Source organism: Prunus persica, chromosome G6, assembly GCF_000346465.2.
Source record: "Prunus persica cultivar Lovell chromosome G6, Prunus_persica_NCBIv2, whole genome shotgun sequence".
Classification (NCBI taxonomy): Eukaryota; Viridiplantae; Streptophyta; class Magnoliopsida; order Rosales; family Rosaceae; genus Prunus; species Prunus persica.
Window position 1 is genome coordinate 6,780,727 of NC_034014.1, and position 23,832 is coordinate 6,804,558.

At 38.2% G+C, this 23,832-nt stretch overlaps 4 protein-coding genes across 5 annotated transcripts; 1 reads left to right on the forward strand and 3 right to left on the reverse strand.

The window, feature by feature from the left end:
- Positions 489–2,662, reverse strand: LOC18774799 (pentatricopeptide repeat-containing protein At1g09220, mitochondrial). Its single transcript, XM_007206696.2, has one exon. It carries the CDS (start codon positions 2,444–2,446, stop codon positions 956–958), a length of 1,491 nt encoding a protein of 496 aa, XP_007206758.2. The 5' UTR covers positions 2,447–2,662; the 3' UTR covers positions 489–955.
- LOC18773673 (transmembrane protein 209) lies at positions 2,755–7,260 on the reverse strand. The gene is made up of 7 exons (XM_007207171.2): positions 6,886–7,260; positions 6,299–6,354; positions 5,331–6,202; positions 4,925–5,120; positions 4,632–4,817; positions 3,552–3,928; positions 2,755–3,360 (listed from the first exon to the last, which is right to left on the reverse strand). The coding sequence occupies exons 1-7, from the start codon at positions 7,062–7,064 to the stop codon at positions 3,220–3,222; spliced, it is 2,007 nt and encodes a 668-aa protein (XP_007207233.1). The 5' UTR covers positions 7,065–7,260; the 3' UTR covers positions 2,755–3,219.
- LOC18774142 (isovaleryl-CoA dehydrogenase, mitochondrial) lies at positions 9,537–16,153 on the forward strand. Its single transcript, XM_007205217.2, has 14 exons — positions 9,537–9,785; positions 10,151–10,292; positions 10,852–10,976; positions 11,052–11,096; positions 12,129–12,177; positions 12,303–12,412; positions 13,227–13,303; positions 13,931–13,981; positions 14,080–14,144; positions 14,711–14,865; positions 14,964–15,004; positions 15,132–15,186; positions 15,308–15,364; positions 15,562–16,153. Exons 1-14 carry the CDS (start codon positions 9,678–9,680, stop codon positions 15,706–15,708), a joined length of 1,227 nt encoding a protein of 408 aa, XP_007205279.1. The 5' UTR covers positions 9,537–9,677; the 3' UTR covers positions 15,709–16,153.
- LOC18772269 (auxin response factor 4) lies at positions 16,786–23,832 on the reverse strand. 2 transcript variants are annotated; one of them, XM_020565141.1, is made up of 12 exons: positions 22,783–23,832; positions 22,592–22,648; positions 22,169–22,351; positions 21,999–22,083; positions 21,832–21,922; positions 21,210–21,374; positions 19,603–19,722; positions 19,454–19,523; positions 18,794–18,959; positions 17,972–18,717; positions 17,695–17,885; positions 16,786–17,251 (listed from the first exon to the last, which is right to left on the reverse strand). In XM_020565141.1, the coding sequence occupies exons 1-12, from the start codon at positions 23,128–23,130 to the stop codon at positions 17,068–17,070; spliced, it is 2,406 nt and encodes an 801-aa protein (XP_020420730.1). In that variant the 5' UTR covers positions 23,131–23,832; the 3' UTR covers positions 16,786–17,067. The 2 variants fall into 2 exon arrangements, with proteins under 2 accessions (XP_020420730.1, XP_007204943.1); XM_007204881.2 differs by having other exon boundaries at positions 19,454–19,529; positions 22,783–23,699.

Consider the following 23,832-nt stretch of genomic DNA (forward strand, 5'->3'; position numbering starts at 1 on the left):
CACCCTTTCTCAAACTTTTTTCTTCTTCTTCGTGCCTAGTACGACTCTGGTTACATATTGTTTCCATTTAAAGTCCGAAAACAGCCTAAGCCACCTTGGCTGATCAAGAATTGGGGAAAAGGGGGTCTTTTACATATTTTATTAACATTTTCCTAACGGTAGTTGCTTCTTATAACGAGTTCTTAAGTTTCTGAATTGATGTGAGAAAGAGTGAAGAAGAAGAAGAAAAGATGATTGTGCAATTGAGCTTGAAATGAGGCGAGAAAGGTCTACTTGGAAATTGGCCCTTCAACTGCATCCACTTGCAGAAGCCATTACCATGCTTTTATTCAACGCATTTTTTATTCCAAGTGGAAGCAGTGGTAAATGGAACCAGCAGAAGAAGGCCTCCATTTGAGGACATCAGAAATGTTAGGATCAGGCTGATAACAAGGCATCAAAGACTAGAATAACCAAGAGACTTAAAGGAGAATGTACCAATGAGTGCCTTGGGATATAAGTTTCATTTTGCTCTAATTTCCACTGAAGCATATCGATGAAAGAAAAAATGAATGTCATATTTCCCTGTACATTTTTCTATGTGCAGTATAAAGTCACTAATTCATTCACTCTCTCAGAGTCAGACACCAGCTATCTTCCGCATTCTTGCAGTCAAGAGTATTCTGAATGTTCATTTCAACTGCAAACCCTTAATTCTGCAATCTCAAATGCTAGATCATATCATCTAACACCACGGGAATGTGTCTTTCACTCCCTACGGGACCAGCCAGAGCTCAAGAAGAAACTGAATTCTAACCACCATGTGTTCTATGAGCATTAATTACATAGCTATTGCTGACCTCAGAAGCTTGTTCACAGGATCTTGGCCTTGTTTTCTCAAACTTAAGATTATCTAGAAATCATCAGGCATTCATAATCTCTGGCAACCATCATAGTTGCCCATCTTCACCACCAGTTAGACCAAACTATGCCCTGGAAGTTTGAAGGCATTCCTCTCATCCAGCAAGCTTCTCATTCTCTCGGCATCACTAAACCTTCCAACCCCAGCAAAGATGTTGGACATAAGCACGTAGTCACCGCCATATCCTCTCTCCATCTCCAGTATCTTCTTTGTCACCCTCTCACCCATCTCCACATTACCATGAAAGCTACAAGCACCCAACAGCGTCCTCCAAATCACAACGTTAACGATATTGGAAGGAATCTCCAAAGCCATATTTTCTGCTTCTTCTAATCTCCCTGCCCTCCCTAGCATATCTATTAAGCATCCATAGTGCTTGATATCCAGTGCGATTTCATACTCGTCGACCATCTTCCCAAAGAAGTTCAGCCCCTCATCAATTAATCGTCCATGACTACAAGCATTGAAAATACTCAAGAATGTCACTCGATTTGGTTTGAGACCAACGTTCTCCATACTATTAAAATACTCGACCGCTTCTTTCCCCATTCCATGCATTGCAAACCCAGAGATTATGGATGTCCATGACACCAAATTCTTCCTCTCAACAGGTATCTCCTCAAACAATCTCGATGCACTATCTATGCAGCCACATTTTGCATAAGAATCCAATAGGGAATTGGTGACACGTATGTCAGATGCATTAAATCCTCTCTTCTCACCGTAAGCATGAAGTGATTGACAAATTTTAAGAGCTCCAAGAACCGAAACGGCTGGAAATATGGCCAAAAGTGTAACCTCAGTAGGTTCAACGTGATCTTCAACAACCATTCTTCGAAACAAAGCAACAGCATCACGGGGCTGATTTTTACGTGAATACCCGTCAATAATGGCAGTACAGGACACAACAGTAGGGGCTGGCATCTGATCAAAGAGAGACCGAGCCAATTTAAGCTCACCCCATTTCGCCAAACTAGTTATCATGACATTCCAAGTGACAGAATTCCTCTCAGGCATTTCGTAGAACACGTGGAGAGCAAGGAGCAAAGAGCCACATGCGGCATACATATTAAGCAAGGCAGTTTGAACATAGACATGGAAATGGAAACCGAGTTTGTGAGTGAGGGCATGGATTTGGGCACCTGGGTTGGTAGAGTTTAAGGCAATAGAGGCGTGGAGAAGGAAGGAGTAGGTGAAGGAGTCGAAGGAAAGGGAACAATGTTGGAGGTGTTTATAGAAAGTGAAAGCGTCACGAGGGAAGGGGCCAAAGGAATAGCAACGAAGCAAAGTGTTGAAGAGGAGAAGATGGGCAGTGGAAATGGAGTGATGGAGGAGAAAGCCAGAGGTGAGAATGTGAGAGTGGATTTGTTGGGTGGCTGAGCGACTTGTTGGGTTTTTGAGCAAGATAGAGGCCAAGTGCCTTGGATGCTTGATCTGGATTGGTGCTGAAGACAATGAAGAAGATGAGGAAAAGCAGAGGGCTAGAGTTGGAATTTGAGTTACAAAGTAGAGAAGGGAATGTCCCTTGGAACTCAGCCTCGCCATGGACTGTTGTATTTGGCTTGCTCACCATGTTCAAATGAAGGAAAAACTCTCGAGTTAAGAGTCGAGGTTTGGTTGTCGAGGTTTTAGAATTTGAAGTTTGAATACCAAGGTCAAGAGCCTTGCGCTCTACCAACTGAGCTCGGGGGGCAACTTGTCAAAGACAAATTCTTTGTAAGAAAGATTGTTATCGGCATATCTTTTTTTTCTTTTCTTTTCGTCTAATTGTTATTGACATGTCCGTAGAAGGAAATTGCATGTTAATATATGGATTGACAGTAATAGTCCAATTACGCAATTTAACTATATAATGGTAATAACAACTCAATTTTATAAAAAGAAAAAGAAATGGCATTACAAATGACTCGTTTAGTCCGAACTGGAAAACATTAGGTTGTACTAGTAATTCAAGTTACAAATTGGTGTTTCCAGTGTCTTTTTTTAAAACTAATCTATTCATATTGTCAAAATCCAAATCGTTCTACATTATCCCATCCAAATGGACCCTTAACTTATGACTAGGGAGATACTGGATCTGCAGACAGGCAGAATAATCTTCAGGATAGTCCAAGTCAATCATCTCCAGAATAATCCTATCCCGTCAAATGGAACCTGAGCTTTGAACAGTCCTCTTATCAGAAAGAAAAGATCCTACGCCGTCTGGCAAGTTCAGCAATGAAACAAATTCCTTGATGAACTGTTGATATGCTGGTTCAGGGGACCTGTTGATGATGTATGCCATAAGAAGGCAATTGCAAGGGGGTATTTTGGTTCAGTCAGTCCTCAGCTTCTGATTCCAGAACAGGGAGGATGCTCAGGGCTGAAGAACTAAGATGCATTCCCCGAACAATCCCCCCATATTCAACCTTAATCCTGTGGCACAGAAGCAAAATCGAATCCCACAGTGCCGTCATTCCCTGAATTAAAGATGAAACCTCTTTGTCAATTTAACCAATACAACAGCATATCCCATTTCCAGGGATTTTGTCAATATTTTAAGATGTAAGATGTGAGTAAAAAACAATACTGCAGGCACAATAAAGATTGGACAACCAGCAATCTAGAGAAAATTAATTTGGCATAAGTGTGGCAAGTGGTAAGTACTTACCTGAAGAGAAAACTGCAATTTCTTATCCCAATACAAGGCAAAAACTGGGGGGCTTTGCCTTCCAACAACAAGTACAGACGCTCCAGGGTGGAGAGCAGAAGGGACACCAGATACGACAGCTATGTACTTCTCAGGAAACCTTTCTTTTGGAGGTAGGACTCCCAAGAATAGGGGATTTTTGCTAGAACGAGCTTCAGCATAGGATGCAGGATCCACATGCAACATCCACTTTGGATGCTCCAGGAAAGCACAGAACAAATACAAGAGCAAGTGAGAATCAGTTGGCAGCTCAAGAGTCCACTTATTGTGCTTTTTATCATATACTTCTCCACTTCCAAGATATTCATAATTCTTCAAACAGGTTCCTTCAGCAAGCTCTGTTAAACTCCCCAGGGAGAAACCAAGTTTAGATTACAGAGGCAAAGGATATACATAGAATATATATTGCCCATTAACATAACCTAATTATTCTCATGAATAGACTGGTAAAAATACATAACCTAATTATTCTCATGAATAGACTGGTAAAAATAAGCCCTTGAAATTTGGTGGATAGTTCTGATCGGCCTGACATGGGACTTTTTATTTTTACTGCAAGCTACTGTTCATAGTACTGTAATTTGAGTATGTATAGTTCATTTAACAAAAATTTGGTATTTTATTGTGGGCCCATTTAATAAAAATTGTCTTTTGATTATGTTTTATTAAATATAACCATTAGATTTGTTTTATTTCAGGGGTTTAGATTACTGTATTAAGGTCAAGTCATGGCAGATACCTATATAAGCTTTGTAATGCGTACACCAAATGAAGATTGATTTTGGTTTGCAGCCACTTGAGCTCTCTCAAACCCTAGAAAGCGTGGTCTTCTATCTTAGGAGAGTGATCCAAGAAATCTACTGGGATGAGTTAATTCAGGTTAATCAATCTTTCTTAAATAGTCAAATCCTAATTTCAAAAACTCCCATTATTCAGAACACTAAGACTACAAACCCACAATCTGAAAACTATTCCCCTAGATATCTTACATGAGATGCCTGCATAAGGTGATACATAGTGAAAAATCAAGATTTTAAGCACCTCGAATCCTTTGTACTGTATATTCTGCTCGAATGCTGCTTTGCGGTAGAAGACCTTTAACTAACTCTCCCTTCATCAATGCATGAAGCCTCTGGTGTTCAGTGATTGCATCCACACACTCCTGCATAATAGGGACCAACGGATTCTGCTGTGGGGTTTGTTGCAGATTGGCTTGAGGCAGCTTGGCTGCATATGATGAGAAGCATTGCATTAAAACATCAGCACATATCTTTTGCTAAAACAATCCAAAAAGAGTTTTAAATGAAATATGTTCATAAGTGAAGAGCACTTACAGGCCGAAGCATCAATAGCCTGGACGAGAGTAGCTCGTAATTGATGCATAAGTCCATCTTCATCAAGAGTTAATGTTGGCTGCCATTCCTTAGTCCTATCATTTGAAGACACTGTAGCAGTTCTAGCAGTTGGTAAATCACTTCCAACTTGACTAATTGAAATTGACATCCCAAGTTTGGCAGCTGCTTGGATTACCTATAAATTTAGTAATTTTATACTGACTTAGTATTGATGGAATACACTCTATACAGAAACTTGCACTACTACACATATCATGCCATCAGATTTTTCCTCTGCAGTTGAAACATAACACTCTTTTACCAACCACAAAGCAGCCATAGCTCATGTTAAACATATGAAGACAAAGAAGATGACTTAGAGGAGGTGGAAGTGGTGAAGACAAACCTGAATATGACTGGTTTCAATCTTGTCAAGTAGAGGATTAAGCAAAACCGAAGAAAACCATTGCCTGAGGCTGTCACGCCACTGCTCAATTTGAGGATAGATGCCCAAACGCTCAAATGCATGAATAGATTCTTCCATGGACATAGGTGGAGGAAGCTCGCCCTCTCCTTTCTTTGGGGGAGTTGTGAACTTCTGAGAACCTGGAGACATCCTCACAGGCCTCAATGGTGTACTCCTAGTAGTTCCAGATGTGTTAGCTGAACTTGGACTGGCTGCACCAAAGCCTCTAATGGTGGGTGGTGGAGTTGCCAGTTTCCCCGCTGATTCTGTGATTTTTTCATCCACCTCTGCCAAGAACCTTTCAAACTTTTCTTCTGACATTATCTCTCTTGTAGATGCTCGCTTGCTTGACCAAGGGGTGGAGACCGCTGAATCTACTCCAGGAGAATTCTGAACAGAAGAGAGTGGTGAAACACCTCCCGACACAAGATACAAAGAAGATGTAGAACCGGGTGATTTAGAAGGGCTACTGATAGATCCCATCTTAGTTCCTCCACTGATGTTTGACTTATTCGCGCTGATTCGAGACAAACGATTTGAACTGGTGATTGGCTGATGAAGTGGAACAAGTACATCCGAAGGGGAAGACATGTGGGGTTTAGACTTGGGAGGTTTCTTTGAAGACTCTGATACGACTTGCTCAACCTTTGGCTTAATTCCCAAAAGTCCTAGTTGACGATTTGTAAGGCATGGTTTGTCACTATTTCCTTTTGAGGGTGCGGCATTTCTCAGTGAGATGGCTCTAAATAGTGCAAATAGAGTACCCAAAAATATCAAGCCCATGAAGGTCTGTATTGCTTTGGAAAACAAATCTGAAGGACAAAACAAGATGTTCAAAACAAACTATATCAATCAAAGCATCAAGTTCAAGCCAATCAAAGTTTTCTGGATTGAATTTAACAACTTACAGGCTGCCTCTTGGGAAAGATTTTTGAGCTTCAAATTGTCAATAATCCCATTTTCCCTTCAACAATTCAAGGCAGTTTATTTCGTTAGCCACACGTAATAATATATAGCCAAATCCAATTTCCATAACCAAAGATCTAAAAACATATTCTTCTAATTTAAATTCGTTCTTTAATAAATAACAAAACTTAATATGAATAATTAAATCCTTGAATTTCCTGTTGGTCAATAAATAAGCTCAAACATGCTATGCAAATTTAGTTTGTTCATTCAGGTCTTAAAAGGACCCAAAAAAACCCAAACGAAAAATAAGCTCCAAACTATAAATTTGAAAGTCTTTTTATGTTTTTGTTTTTCCTTCTTCCTTTTATACACTTTCATAGCAAGTAATAAAGGGTTTTTGTTTCCCATAAACCAAACACTGATAAATTCAACTCAAGCTTCTATCCCCATTCTTTCTTCCTTCCTTTTCTCAACAATCAAACAGAGCGAAATTCCCATATTAAACACACACAAAAGAACCCAATAAATAAAATCTTCGCTTAAACCCTCTTAAAACCCTAGCTTTTCAAATTGAGCAATTGGGTACCTGGAAAACATGGCCATGAAGGCGACGGCGGAGGCGGAGGAGAGAAAGAAGATACAGAGGAGTGCATGCTTCGAAGGCCGGAGGCTATTGGCGGTGAGGGCGGCGGACAAGGATGGGTTCTGGTACACTGAGAACTTGGCGGGCTTTGGTGGAGGCGAGGCTTTGTCTCTTGATTCCATGGCTGGAGCAATGCTGCTTGTCGTTGCTTGGGTCCGGGTCCGGGTCCAGGTACTGAGGGAAACTTCGAATATGTTAGTTCCCACAGAGCGGAATTAACAAGAGAGACTGTTTCAATCTCTCTATTCGTTTTGGCATTGTTGAGCTTCGTGGGTTTTGGGCGGTATATAGTCACTGCCACTGGCCTCTCCCGGTTTTGCTGGGGTTTGAAAAAGAAAAAGGGTTTATAAAAATAAATAAGTAAAAGAAAATGTTTTTTTTTCCTTTTCTTTTTTGGGTAACAGTTAGAACGTCCTTTTTAAAAAAACACAAAAAAGGAAACAAACTTGCTTGGCATTTAACTTCTTTGTTGTATGGGCGCCAAAGTTCAATACTAATAAATATACTACGGATCTATGTAAGATTGTATAATATACCATAATAAGGTAGATTTTGGGATACACCAATAAGTCTATTTCTCTCGTGACCTTATCGCATTGGTAGTCCAACGTGACCTAATCGCATTAGTAGTCCAAACACTTTCCCTATAATTATTTCCTTAGTAGTCAAGTTTAGGGAGGAGCTCTCCAATAATGAGATTGGGTTGAGAAAGTGTTTGGGAGTCCTATCCTTCCTACTAGGTTTGGGGAAAGTTTTAGGGAAGTTATTAATGACACGCTCTATTGTCTAATATTTTTTTATTTTTAAATTTGAGAATTATTTACGAGATGATTAGAGATAGTTGTAATTAAAATTGTGAAAAAATACAAGTATGGTGATGAGAAAAAGAACGCATAAAAGCGCACCATGAAATTTGGTGGTGCAACCAATAGACACACATGTAGCAAAAAGTGTACGTAGCTTACCAAAAGGTGATTGGCAAAGTCCACCAGAGGCTTCCCTCTTGTTAAAGGCAATGAGTAAGCCTCTATCTCTAAGCTAGGTAACTCAACGAGTCAGCTCTAGGCAATTGGTCAAGTTTAACTTCTTCAGTCTGTAAAGTTTGGATTGCCTGCACAAAGGTTTCTCTTGGCTATGAGGAAAATAGGAAAATCTATTTGGTTACTTGGGAGATGGTATGAGGCAATGAAAATCAAGCTTTCTTGGCTAATTTGGTGTGGAGATATATCTAATCCGTTTCGATGGAAGGATTTGGATTTGACCATAAAGCTAAATTTGCTATGAAAACAAGAATCATTATATTTAAAATTCATTTGTTTTTATTTTTCTTGTCTAAATCTTAACGCACACGCATTGTTATAGTCTATGCAAACAATTTTCCAACATCATCTAAATTGTAAATCTATAAATTTGGAACCACTTCATCCGAATGGAACCTAGGTTGTCTTGTTGTGGCCTGGTAAGAGTGCCACAATCACAACCAAAAATTTTATCTACTAGCCTAATCCTATTCATTCCTATTTAAAATCCCAGAGATAATGTAGCCAGCATGACATGATGAAAATGGATAAACTTTGTCTGTCCCTGAAAACACCCCATGCCCAATATTGATAAGCTCAAACTCCACTCTGAAAAACTAGTCTGCACTCAAGTCCACTGAGCTCAACTACCTCTTTGAAATCTGATTGGCTATCTCCTCAAAGCACCAATTATAGAATAGTACGGATGTACCATGTCAGCGTATGATACTCCCATTCAAATTTCGACATGTGTTTATCTTTAAAAAGAAATTAATTACTTTATTATAGCTGGACTTACTTAACCTTTATCTTTTAAAATAAAATTAGAAAAATAAAAAATAAAGAAAGAAAGAATTTTCCAACAACCCTTCGTCCCCAACCCGAACACCCATAACCGCCAACTTGTGCCACCCCTCTCCTTGCTCTTCCTCTTCAAAATCGGATGCTCAGCAGACAATTCACCTTAGAATCCGATTTTGAACCCAAGTCTTTTATTAGCCAAATCAAATTGAAGAAGATTGTCCTCCAATTGATGCACTCTGATCACAATGGCAGCACCTTGGGTTACTTGGGCACAGCCCAGCATCCACAAATCCCAAACACAACACATCTTTGTTCACTTGCACCATTGAATTTGCTACAAACACACTCTCTAGTACACTCACTCTGCAACACACAAATCAATGGAAGGCACAGCCGATGTGGATTGAGTTGAAGCATACTCTAAAAGGTGCTACAGACGTCACCCTAGGAATTTGACAGGAAGAGCAAGGGCTAGGGGTGGCGCAGGTTTGAGTTGGAGACGGAGGGTTGGAAAATTCTTTAATTTTCTTTTTAAAGACTTTTCTAATTTTATTTTAAAAGATAAAAGTTAAGTAAGTCTGTAATAAAGTAATTAATTTCTTTTCAAAAATGGACACGTGTTAAAATTTGAATGGGAGTATCATACGTTGACATGGTACATCCGTACTATTCTATAATTTCTCCAATCACACGCTGCCACACCAAAAGGGCCCACAAAGTTTAATTATAACGGAAATTCCCTAATTAGTCTATATAAAGCTATTATAAGCGACACCAATATTGGCTCTCGTTGGCACAGCTACTGTCAATGCCAGATATCGTCGTCTTGGTCTGAAACTCTGAAACTCTCTCTATAAATATATTATCTCTATATATATTATCTCTTTCTAAAACGAAAACATAAAAGTGAATATGCAAAGACTATTTGCTGCGAGGTCTCAATGCTCTGCAATTTTCAAAAATCGGAGAAAGTGTGCTTCTTTTTCTACCGCTTTACTCTTCGATGATACTCAGATTCAGGTCTCTCTCTCTCTCTCTCTCTCTCTCTATGTATATATATATATATATGAATCAAGTTTGCAAGTAGAAGTATTTATGTTGATTACATTTTTTTGCGAAATTTTGGAGAACAATATGTTGGAAATTTTATATTATTAATAATATTTAATTTCTAAAATGAATGAAGTAATTAATTTCCAGTCATATTAGCAAAAGGTTTTTCCTTTCAATTGAAGTGAGAAATTTAGAGCAGGTGCAGAATGAAATCAGACTGGTCCCAGATAAAATAGTTGCCGGGCCCATTTTGACGATTTAAAGTACTCCGTAGTGTTCTTTAGCACTGAGACAATTTTCTGTTTTTTTTTTGTTTGTTGGCATAAATGCAGTTTAAAGAAAGTGTTTCTCAGTTTGCACAAGAACACATTGCCCCTCATGCGTCAAAAATAGACCACACAAATTATTTCCCTCAGGAGGTGAACTTATGGAAACTCATGGGAGATTTTAATCTTCATGGAATTACTGCACCAGGTAGACTTTCATCATGTTATGTAAGAGCTTTTCTAACTACAGTTAGTTTAAATTTAAACTCTATTGGGGTTTGAGTGTCTTATCGTTTTTGTTTTAATTCGTGTTTGTGTACAGAGGCAATTTTTGGTGTGAATGTGTTGCTCTTTGTTTTAGGAAGCTTCCCATTTTTTAATTGAAAATAATATAAATTTTTTGTTTGGATGTGCTTCTACCCGCGATATTTTTGGGCCTCGGTTGTTAGGATCACAAGTCACAAGTTCTTACTTACATGACAATTTTTTAGCTATTATAATTTTGTAATCTAGCATGCAGTAAGATAGAGAAATAAAATGTTCCAAGAACATCTTAATATGTAGCACGTGTTGGCCCCCTCACCAACCTTTTTTGAATTGGAAGATGGAATTACTATTCCAAGGCTATGATCAAAGATATTTGCAATTCATGCAGGATGCAGTTGTCTTGTTAGAAACTATAAACCTCTTCTTCTTTTTTTATGCAATTTGATTCAATAATCTGCAGTTTCATGGGTTTAGAAACTTGACCATGGGTTGTCTTGTAGAGGAATATGGAGGGCTTGGTCTTGGTTACTTGTATCACTGTATAGCTATGGAAGAAATAAGTCGTGCTTCAGGGTCTGTTGGTCTCTCATATGGTGCTCATTCTAATCTGTGCATCAATCAATTGGTAAACAAACGAACTGAGTTCATCTGTGACAGCATTTGAGCATATCTGATAAACTTGTACTTTTTTATTTGGTAGGTGAGGCATGGAAACCCTACTCAGAAACAGAAGTATTTGCCAAAGGTTCCACCTTCGTTTGATTCAATTTTATGCATACCAGTGCAGTATTTACAATTTTACAGGCATGCTTAATTAGAGATGAAGAGTTCTGGCGGATTCCACTTATCTCTGCTATGATGATTATCTTATTATTTGTAATGAGAATGATGATTATTTATCCAAAATGTGCATTGCAATCATTAGCATAGCATGTGGAGAATTTTGACATCTCTCTTCATCGTCAAACTGAATTTCTTTTGTAGAACTTTGTTCCTCATGTGTTATTGCTTACTATTTCGGTTGCCGTTACATCTTCAAGCACTAATTTATTTAAGCTGCTTCAGCCAATTAAGCATGAGATGATCAATGATTTCTGACCCAGAAGTTTGCAATGGTTTCCTATATGTTTGGACTCTTACTTTTCATCTACTAGGTGGACGAGCGCTTTTTCATATTTGTGTGTTCTAATTGCACTTATTGTCATTCATTGTCATCACTCTGTAGTCAGATTTGCCATATCTTTCATTTGTTGTTCTCTCAAGTTTTATGGGGGAAGGAGAGGAAGGGAAGATGATGTGGCCTAATGCTGTGCTTGTAAATTCTGTAAGGATGGCTGGATAGTTTAGTTGAACAAAATTTTAGGAACCCGTCAAAAGTATCTATCTTTCTGGAGAAGAAAAAAAGTTAGATTACTTGAGTATGGCTCATAGTCACTAATATACTATGGCATGTGACATACATATCCTGAGGAGTGTTAGGAGAATTTAATCATGCAGTCCGCTAATTATTTGGTTTTGAATAAATTTTAAACAGTTTTTGTGTGGGCTATACTAATTAAATAAAACTTTAGTGATTTTATTAATAAAATACTGATCAGAAAACTTCCTGGGTAGCTTGATGTACCTTTTTCCTTCCTCTCTTATTTACCAACCCATTAAGTAGGTATTATTTATGCCACATGAAATCATATTTCTTCTGTTCTAGAGTCTTTCTTAATTAATTAATTTTCAATTTCTTTCCTTTTTGATTGACAAAGTCTCATCTTTCATTCTGTAGCTTATCAGTGGCGAGCATGTGGGGGCTCTTGCAATGAGTGAACCCAATTGTAATTTATGTGCATTACACTTCTTTCATCTCGCACTTAAATTCTGAGTATTATCTGGGTTCATTTAAGGTAATTAGGCTGATATCCCTCTCTCTCTCTCTCTCTCTATCTCTCTCTCTCTCCAGCTGGTTCTGACGTTGTTAGCATGAAGTGCAAGGCTGATCGTGTAGATGGGGGTTATGTCTTAAACGGGAACAAGATGTGGTGTACCAACGGCCCAGTTGCTCAAACGTTGGTATGTTTTGTTAGAATTGCTTTAGCTAAGCATGGATATTACTACCCATATGCTTCTCTCTCTCTCTCTCTCTCTCTCTCTCTCTCTCTCTCTCTCTCTCTCTCTCTCTCTCTCTCTATGTACGTGGGGGTGTAAGTGCACTCATCTGTTGCTTGTATTGTATGCTCTGAAACGTTGGATATTTGTCAAATTTACTTTTTGTAGCCATAATGAAAACTGTCTAATATGTATATGCAAGAGTAGAATTTGTCTGACATGTACATATATATTATTTTTATGTAGTTTGTGCTTACAGCATCTTTTCCCAGGAATGTGAGAGGTTTAAGATTTCGTACAGCTTACTCTGGGAACCTATAGAATAGGCTAATGCACAAGATGTCTCCTGATGCAGTCTCTAGATGACCATTGAGAACCATTTCCATGAATAATCTCGAGGATGATTCTGTCATCATTGAATTGCAGCAGATGTGGACTTTCTTTGTTTAATATCGCAATGTTTTAACTTACACATGTGAAGGACCAAGTTTTATTACTAATGATTGCTGTCAGGTGCAGCTCTCAATGATATGCATGCCTATGTCAGCCTATAATTATAAACATTTACGTTGGCCCACATTCATTAGGAGTTATGTTTTAGTGGTTATACTAGTACTGCATTTTCAAAGCAGTGTCTTTAGCGTACTATTTCATTTTGACAGTACTAAAGGCTTTGTATCGCTATATCATATCTAATATTTCTGTAGCGTGTTCATACATATATGTATGCACATGTGAATTTATCATCTCATTTACCTGATATTTAGAGTTGAATCAGGTTGTTTATGCAAAAACAGACATAACAGCGGGCTCAAAAGGAATTACAGCATTCATCATTGAGAAAGGAACACCCGGGTAATTAATTGTGTCAGACGACTCTAATACGAACCCGACCTGTTTATTGATCAAGTTGTTTGTGTTAACCCATATATTTTACAATTTAGAAACTTAAGGAATTTTTGGATCCATAACATTTATTAGATCAAGTACAATGACTATCTTTTCTCTAAATTTTAGTTAGGTCCCTCCTTCAGTAATTTGTTTGCCCATTTTATAGGTTGCTTGTACATTTTTCAAAAAGTTCTGCTAGCACTATTATAATGTTGAAGCATTAAACATAATTACTACTACATTTACTTAAAGTTTAAAATACTTTACTTTCATTCTACATATCCATTTTACATTCATATATATAGGGTGGAAACAAGATCAATGATGAATTTAAAATAATGTAGAAACAAGATATGTAAAGGATAAACTTAATTAAGCATTTTAGTAGAAGTGGGTGGAATAGAAGCACTACATATAACTCTATAGTGCTCTTAGGCGACATCGCAGCCCTAAATGATCCCAAAAGATGTAAGCAGAAGAGAAGAAAATGAAGCCTACTTGCAATGCATAAAATCAAACCATAATGACAAAATGCATGACGAATAGTTTGAATTCCCTCACTTTTATGAAGTTATTTATGCCTCAATGCAGGTTCAGTACTGCTCAGAAGTTAGACAAACTCGGCATGCGAGGAAGTGATACGTACGTCCAGAATGTTTTAAGTGAAGTTGTCTAGTTTGGGAGTACATTCCCTTCTTCGTTCTCTCTTTTTCTACTAATAGTGGCAATGGTCTGAGCAGATGTGAACTTGTCTTTGAGAATTGCTTTGTTCCAGAAGAAAATGTTCTTGGGCAGGAAGGAAAAGGTGTAGTGATAATTATATTTACAACTTTCGTTATTGGAAGGAGATCATTTGGATACGTTGCATGTTATATTACTTAGCAAGCATATGTTACATAGTTTTGATTGCTCATCTATCTTATGGCTTTAATTTGAACCTTCTGAGCTGCTCTTTACTATTACGGGTGTCAGAACTCACTGTTAGAGCAGAACAAAGTTGCTTTTGGGCTTATTCTTCCGTCACTGTAACTGCTCAGCCATACTCGTTTTGGTAACATAAGATGAATAGCTATGCCAAGAGTTTTCTGTTATAGCACTGACCTCCCATAGTGTCACCTAAAGCAGTTAGAAGGACTTTCTAATCCTAATTTGAGTGATAAGATGGTAACGCTTTGAATCTTGAAACTAATTTCTTCCCGGGGAAATTCTTGTTGAGGGAATGTAGATACCATTGATATTGGAATAACAATTGGAATCTTTAGGAGTTCTTTTTTGGGGTCATTTATCCTATGTACTTAGTGTGGGTAGCATAAGCGTCTTATGCTGTCGTGATTCTGGTTCAACCTACATTGTTTTTGCCCTTTCTTTCAGGTGTCTATGTGATGATGTCCGGATTGGATTTGGAGAGGCTTGTTTTAGCAGCTGGACCCCTGGGCATTATGCAGGCATGTATGGATGTTGTCCTTCCTTATGTTCGACAGAGAGAGCAGTTTGGCCGTCCAATTGGAGAGTTTCAGCTTATACAGGTTTATTGTTGTATTTACACAACTTAAGTTGATGTTTCTAGCTCCTGTTTGTACTTAAATTGTAGCCTTTATGTTGTTAACGAACTTGCAAATTACAGGGGAAAATTGCTGACATGTATACTTCTTTGCAATCATCAAGGTAAAAAGATTTTTATTCCTTTATCACCGCTTTTCTTTGTTTATTTCTTGTAATATTCACCTGGTAGCAGAGTTAACCATTTCTCTCTTTTTGTCAACCACCCCCCCCTTTCCTCCTTCATTTTCAGGTCCTATGTGTATTCTGTTGCAAGGGAGTGTGACAATGGAAAAGTTGACTCGAAGGTGCTGTTGGGGTTTCTGAATTTTTTTCCTTCACTTAAATTATAATTTTATCAGTTTTAGCATTTGGCAAAAAAAGCTTTGGCTTAGGCAAATAATAACTCTTCTTGATACAAATTTTCAGGATTGTGCTGGAGTTATACTCTGTACGGCTGAAAGAGCCACACAGGTAGCTTTGCAGGTAAAAGATCCTGGATAAATTCCATTCTATCTCTTATTTTTGCAAATGAGGAATTTTTAAACATAAACTCCAGTCAGGCTAACCAATTTGGTCTTAGTTGATTATACAAATCATATTCTACATATTGCTTGAATGGCATGGCATAGTATAGTTCATTATTTCCATTCACATGGTTAAGTCTATTTTGAATGTTGCAGGCAATACAATGCTTAGGCGGTAATGGTTATGTAAATGAGTACTCAACTGGTCGTTTCCTTCGAGATGCCAAACTATATGAGATTGGAGCAGGGACTAGTGAGATCAGAAGGATGATAATTGGTCGTGCGCTATTTAAGGAGCAGTGAGAGACTCATGTCCAGTTGCTGAACTGCGATAATCCGCAGTACTGGAGCAGTGTATCCAGGATACACCTGATGTTGCAGTCAATCATTTAAGTTTACTTCACACACATATTTCAGAATACAGAAACAAGAAAGGATCGAACCCAAATGTACACTGGTTTGTCCATGATAGCAGAAAAAATGGCTGACTGATCTTACTTGGTTGGTCATCTTTAAGTAGATTGATCTTCCTGGCATTGGACGAGAATCAGAGTTTTCTTCTGGTGATTAAGAAACTAAATTCAGAAATTGAATTTCATTTTTTCACTCTTGCTGGAAAATCATACTCAATTGTATGTATAAAGTCTAAACCATGGTCGGAAATAAAAGAGAAGCCTTGTTTGGTGGTTGTCAGGAGTACTTTTTGGCCGAGTAATGAATAAGGGTTCCACGGTGACTTTGCTTTGAACACACCGTTGAAGGCCGGAGAAATAAACCAAAAGATCTAGGGTTTGAAATCCTACTGTATGATTGAGGTTTGATTAGTAAGATCTGGACTTTGCCTCTGTTTTTTGTTTGGCTAACTTGAAATATAATGAGATTTAAAACATGGATTTGACGTTTATTATTTTAGAGGGTATCAATTTATAAATGAGAGGTGGTTAGGATGTGTTAATGGCGGTGGTACCCTCATGTCATGTGTGATGCTGGTGGTAAGATGGGTCGGGGTGTGGTGGTGGCGATGGTCATATGTTGGTAGTATAGGTGCTGGTAGTAGTGGTGGCGATGGTCATTGTAATGTGGTAGTAATAGAGGTGGCAGCGGTGATGGTGGCATCATCTAGGGCAATGTGGTGGTAGTAGAGATGGTGGCAATGGCAGCTTACATGTTTGTTTTCTGTTCCAAGGTTTTTTTCACATGAAAATTTTAAATTTCTTTGTTTATGAATCCAAACAAGGGAATTGATGCGTGTCAATTTAGATATTCTGACTTTTACCTTAATTCCGAGTTTATATCCCTCATTTGTCCACACAGTAGAGTTTGAGGCAAGTCAGGAACAAATTCAAACTTAAAAGATCTCCTTCAACTCACAGGAACAAATTTATATGGTGGTCAGCATCCTAAACACCAAACTTGAAATTCTTTCATCTTCTCCACTACTTAAGAGAACATATCCAACAATTTATACTCAAGAAGTCACAGTACTACATATTTAACTTCAATGGGAAAGAGTTCAATCTCTAGAAGGCCAAACACGTTTCATTTTCTAGATGTGTTTGGGCTAGGAAATCCGGAAAGTACATAACTAGGTTCTTGTGTGCATTATTTGCATAAGCAGATGAAGTTACAACAACATAATGACAACCCTGGATTTTATTCTTTTTAGACCCTGATTACTGTTGGGGAAGAATCTGGCTGGCTCACTGATGAGGACTTTGACATTTCCAGCATGACTGGGGCTTGTTCCAAACAACTTTGAGTATCGTCACTGATCATTCCAATGGTCATCTTCTCCACTTCTTCCTGGGTATATATATGAATTTTGGAGACCACATTGCAAAACTCGCTGCATCAAGAACCCATCATTTTCAAAAGGTCATATAAAAAAATGTTCATATGGATTGTTCAGAAAACTCCAAAACAACATTTCCTGATAGCGAAACAACATATTCTTCTGCAGTTAACCAAGCTCAGATGAAATGGCATTTTATAATTCAGGCTAAAAAGAAGAAGAGAAAAACGCACGGACACGCACACACATTGCATCTCTGTCTAGAAAGGGTAAAAATGAAAAGAACAAATTAATTCTTTAAGTGCACATCTTCTTGTTGCCTTGTTTGGTATCCTAAAAACCCAATTGTTAACCGAAATTAGAGCTGCATTTATGCTATTGCTTCCTATGACATAAAAGACTATGCATGAGTATACCATTCAAAGGAACTAGGCAAACATAAAAGTTTAATTCAGAGAGAGAGAGAGAGAGAGAGAGAGAGAGAGAGAGACACTTACTGCCATGGGTCATCCCCAACAACCATGACATCATTCTCACTGTCAGTGTACAAGATCCGCCATCCTTTATCAGAATCTCGTAGAAGACCTTCCATGCTAAATAGCCGTTCTAGTTCACTCAGCAGGTCACCATAGCCATTCAGTTTCGAGAGATCAATGGCTCTTCCCACTAAGCTGCCTTGCTTGTGAACCTTCACTCAATATATGTAACATCAGTTGGCAAAGATGTCCAAGACATGGCAAGTTACAATCCAACTTGAGGGCTACTGTAGCTTACCTTTGTACAACTCCTCTTACTGGAACTTTGAGAGTTTGGAGTGGGATTTTCCCCAGTCAAGGAAAACCCAAAAAGTTTACATCCAGTAACAGTTCCATTAAAGTCTTCATCATTGGGATTTCTTGGATTTTGCACTAAAGTGGGAGGAGCAGAGCTACTCTCCTGCGGCTTATGCTCACTAGGTTTATTTGGCCTTCCAACTTCATTTCGTGCAACTCCCATTTGCATAGAATACGGGTTGATTTTCATATTCTCCCTGGGTAAATTAGTAGCATTAGAGCACATCACCGGATCTTGGCCAGCTCTGCGAATGTCGCCATAAGGAAAATATATATTTGGAAGGGATTCAGAAGCTAGAGAGAAAAAATTTGGTTTGGGCGCTTGATAAATGTTGTAAGATGTGCAACCAAGGTTGGATTCCCAATCACCTAGGGTGAAATTTGCTTTTCCTGTCAAAGATCTCAACGGGCATATTTCTTGACCTTGCAAGACTTTTGGAAACCTATCAGATTCCGCAAATCCTGTGTAGGTGGAGTGGCGAGCCCTCATAAGCTCACCAATAGTAGCCTTCTGTGTTGCATTTAATGCAAGACTTGGATGTGCCGGAGCTTGCATCTCAAAATCTTGCGGGCGGTTTACAGTATCACATCCATACAGGGGTGATATGAAACCTATATTTTCTTGACCTTGCAAGACCTTAGAGGATTTAACTGATTCCTCAAAGTCCATAAACCCACCCCCTCCAGCTGCAAGAAAATTGACACATTGAGGATAGAAGTTGAATAAATGAAAAATTCTTGGTCTGTTTGGGAAGTATTGTACCAGTTATGGAGTTGTTGGGCGGAGTTGTCTGCAGACTTGTCCGCAGTTTCTTCATCAATCTTGGAGAAGATTGAATGCTCAAAGGTGGGAGAGAAACGGAAGGATCAATCTCCCACAGGGAGACTCGTTCTTGATGATCATTTCCTATATCTTCATCCCATCTGACCTGGTAAATGTAAAATAAAGGGGTGAGTACAAGAATTGCTGCAACACTGCAATAATAGAATCATAGCTCTTGAAGTTGTCGTCTCTTTACACAAAAGGAAGTGCATATGTGGTGCACGGTTAGACACAACTAAATAAGAAAGCAGCAATGTCAATTGATGGGATCCATTTGAAACCATAATCTTCCCATTTGTTATTCTAAGGATCAACATTTGTGCCATGGACAAGTACTTCTTCAAATGAAAGAAAATATCAATCCAATAAAAGTACCAAGGGAAGAAAAGGTATTTTCTCAGTGAGGTTCATCAGATAGTTGGCCCCAAACAGTATAGTGTAAATTTTCATTCTTCTCTCTCTCTCTCTCTCTCTCTCTCTCTCTCTCTCTCTCTCTCTCTCTCTCTCTCTCTCTCCATCTATTTTCATTCAAAATGAATTGGGAAGTTGGGGTGCAGTTCATTATTGTTTAAAAAAAGGAGAATAAAATACAAAGCATACCATCAAGCATCTCCATTTGGAGTTAGGCCATCCATAGGGATCCAAGTCACTGATGCCAGTCACTACACCACTACACCTACAAGTTGTATCAATAGAAAATTCAACAAGGAAAATATGCTGGCTATGCCATTTAATCTACTTATAAATACCTTCTTTCCGGTGAATCATCCCTATCAAATCTCATTTTGAATCTTGTCCCAGTGGTCACTGGATTAGCAATGCTTCTGACATACTTTTGGTAGGGGATGACAAACTCTGCATGGCTTGCCCTGCATTACCGCAATTTAAACAAGTTCAAAGGTTCTGTTCAATGCATAAGCCCAACCTAGCATGTTTACAAATCTCCAAGGAATCAAGTGACAAAAAAGATGCTATTATACACATGAATAGTCCCAGCTTAGTTAAAAAGCCTGACATCATGTGATCATTGTAACAACCACAATTTTGCCTTTACTTTTTGAAATCCTAGTAAATCGTCATTTCATTGCATTAGAGTGCTCCCATTGCAGGTGCAACATTTCCCCACTGCTTTTCATAATGCATGCAGTCCATCACTTGTAGTTCCGATTAGTAATGAATTAATAGTGAACTATGATAGGCAGTAACCTTAGGAGCTCCTTATGAATTGCTTAAACCCTCCTGGCCCCTTCTATAGGCAATGATAAATAATAGCCTCCTAAATACATAAAATAAATTCATAAACATAACAGAGGAATTTAAAAATATTTCTCCAGTAGATATCTCCAATTCAAACATGATGAATAAGAGAATAACTATAATGCTAGGCACGGAAATCATTTTAAAGAAAAAAGGTGCATAGGTTAAAGAGAAGACTTGAAGAATGTCAAGTGAACTGCACCATTGGGTGCTTCCATGTTAAAAAAATTTGGCAAAAGAAATATCAAATTTTTATATGTAAGAAACCAAGGAAAATTAAATAACTATCTGAGAGAGACATCACCGTCATTAAGCATGCAATGGAACGAGAGGAACCATAACTAAGCCTCGTATAAACTATAAAGAGAGAATCATCCTTAAAAGAACGATATGCACAAAACATAGGAAAAACAACTTGGTAGATTCTGAAGTTAATAGATTACTAGGTTTTTTGGTAGGTTTCCAAGCAACTCTGCTGTCTATTGGCAGAGTAAACAAAAAACATAGTGCTAACCATTTTATTGATGCTCATGTCTCCCCATTTCTAAAGACTGTTAGATGTCTAGTAAAAATCAAAGCCAGAAACATTGTATGTGAACCATCAATGATAAGCAGGATGCCCTAGGACATTCACAGAAGTAAAGTTTTATGAGTTGTGGCCATTTCCTATTTCTTTAGTGTACTTCCTGATAAAGGAACCTCAGCCTGACAGTTTATAATGTTACAATACTTCAGTCCCCTATGACGTTCAGGGAAGTAAAGTTTTCTTTTCTATCTTTTGTGTGGCAGCATACTTCAATTATCTTTGGCACACAAGATCAAGACAAACACATTTGAAGAGTAAAGGAAAATATGCATTTTCAGATATTAAGTACTAGGTTCGGCTTATTGGGAGGATACACAATAATTAGTGATCTAATGAAAAAGGCTACATATAAAGATACACAATATACCGTGAGGGTACTGATAGAATCATATTTCCATTGATTTCACCAACCAGTACCACCAAAGAGTTGATACTATTATCTCCAAAAAGTAAAGTGGAATAATAAAATAAAAAACACAATAACATGATAAAATTTCCAAATAGTAGTGGTACCTAGGGCTGTAGAATACATGAAACATGCTCTTAGTGGATATTGCATTAGCCAAAAGAGAAAGAACACTGGGATAAGAATTCTGGTTGCCCACAATTGAATCAGGAAGACCATTTCTAGGTCGAACAGCTCTTCTAATTCCCAACCTTAGCTCGCCATTTTCACCCCTACAAAGAACATTATAAATGATTCATGCTATCAAGATTACCAGACAATGAACACAATCAAGCAAATTTTTAACACCACAGAGACATCAAAATAATCTTGTTCCTAGGACATAATATTCTTATTCATGATTATACACAAAACACAAGTCAATATCCTACCGTGTGTGAAGACCTCATTTTTGCCTTTGAGGCATTAAGTATTTGAATATACATATATACTCAACCAATATACGGAGAATCAACACTTTACCATCCTTAGTAATATTAAATAACTCCTTGACAATGAAATCTCCTAAATCAATCAAGCATTAATGTCACTTATATAAATGACATATTTTCGCTACTTCTCACCGTTTTGAAGATAAAAAAAAAGCCTCCAAATTGGAAAAGATATAAATTTGAATGATAACTAAGGCTTGGCCAATTGTCACTAAAATAGGAAATTAATCATAGTTACCTCAAAAAAAGCACAGCATCCCCCGAGACAAGATTCTTTTGGCTTATAAAAATACTCCATCCTGTAGTGAGCAGGTGTCGCCTTGGCTGACCTGATGAGTAATACAAATTGAATTGTATCAAATTTAATCATCAATCAAACTACACAGAGAGTTATAAATAATTTACCTCTATAAATATGTCGAAACCTCCACTCCACCCCATGCAGGTCCTTTGCAACAAGCTCTTGAGAGGGCCTCTGCTGCTTATAGTCCTACAGAAAATAAAAATATATGTTTAAAGTTACACAGAAATATCTTCTTTGAATACCAGAGAAATATAAATGCATTGATTCGTACCAAAGGGGGAAAACAGTCCTCAGCAGCTCTGCGAGGAACAGAGAACCCTCCATGGGTACTGGTGTCGGAAGCTGTAAGTGTTTTGCAGAACATGTGAGGGGTTGATTTTGTAGGTGATCCTCCATCCCCCTCATCCACTCCTAACTCTTGAAGCTCTTTGCCGTCTAAATTTGTTCCTACTAACTGTAGAATACCCAGAATTGGCACTCATTATAACCATTACAGAAAGATAAAACTGAGCAGCCTTAAAGAAAAGATGCATTCTAACAGAAACTTTAAATCTACAATGATAAAGACTTAAGAAGTCACATAGAACACTGTCACTCCGAGTTTCCAACAGGAAACATGTAATTTCTAGTACATGATCAATTTTTAGTTACTTAACCAAGATGAAGTACCTTCAATGTCAATCAAGAATCATACCTCTGGCTGAGGAAGCAAAGTGACATGCGTATAGACCTCATCATTTTCCTTGTTAGCCTGTCCCAAGAATTCAATAGCCAATAAATTTCATAACCAAACTAAAAAAGCAAGCATATTTGGAAGAAGAAAAAAATTACAATGTTGGAAATTCTATATGGAAGTATGCATAAAGAATTGACATTGGTACTTACAAGTAGCTGGACATTCACAACCTTGCAGAAGATCTGTGGCTGGAGATCAAAGGTGGGCATCTCCATGGAAGAGAAAGGAGAGGATGAGGCAACTTGTTCCAAGTGACCTTGTGGGAAGTAGACAACCGCATTCCCTTTCTTGGGCAGTGAGATGAGTGGACCAGCACAAGCATGCCAAAGCTCCAAATAAATTGAAGAAGCCACGGGAGCTGAAGATGAATTTGAAGAAGATGAAGAAGTTGAAGAGGACAAACAATAAACACAACCACCACCCACCTTGTCACAATCCCCATTACAATAAGCACTCTTCTCCACCTCAGTCACTGCATGGTTCAGATCAATTTCCATGAACACCCAGTAATATTTATGTTCCCCAGAGTTGCTCAACAGAAAGCACAACCCAGTAAACAATCCAACAGCAGAAGTAGCAAGAAATTGAAAACAACAAAAGATGGGGATTAGAGTAAAACGAGTAATCAAACGGGAAAAGTAAAGGGTAACCACAAAGCAAAATAGAAAATTGGAATGAGGAGGTCAAATCGTGTCAAGAAATTCTCATACTTCGAGGGGTACCCAGAAAGCTAAAACAGGAGAGGAATGTGTGGTATGAGCAGATGAAGAGAAAAGAAGAAGAAATTCATATTTGGTTTGCAGGAAAACCCAGTAGTCAGTGAACTGAGGCAGAGAAGGCTGAAAGATGAGAAAGGAAAAAAGGAGAGAAGAGGGCATCAAATGATAACAAGAAATTCAAAGTATGATTCCATTTCCTCCCCCATTTGCAGGTACTGAGAAGAGGGAGCAGAAGAAGCAGCAGACGTAGACAATTGCATAGGAACACAGAAACAAAAGGCGGAAAAAGCCAATGTGGTGATGGGCTTTTCGACTTCGACTGTTTAACAGAGAGAGAGAGAGAGGGACTGTGTTGGGTGGGGGGGACAGTCTAGGACAGTACATTACCAACACTCTCCACCCTCTCTCTCTCCTCTCTCCCGCTCTCTCTCTCTCTCTCTCTCTCTCTCTCTCTCTCCTCTCTGCTTTTGCTCTGCCTCT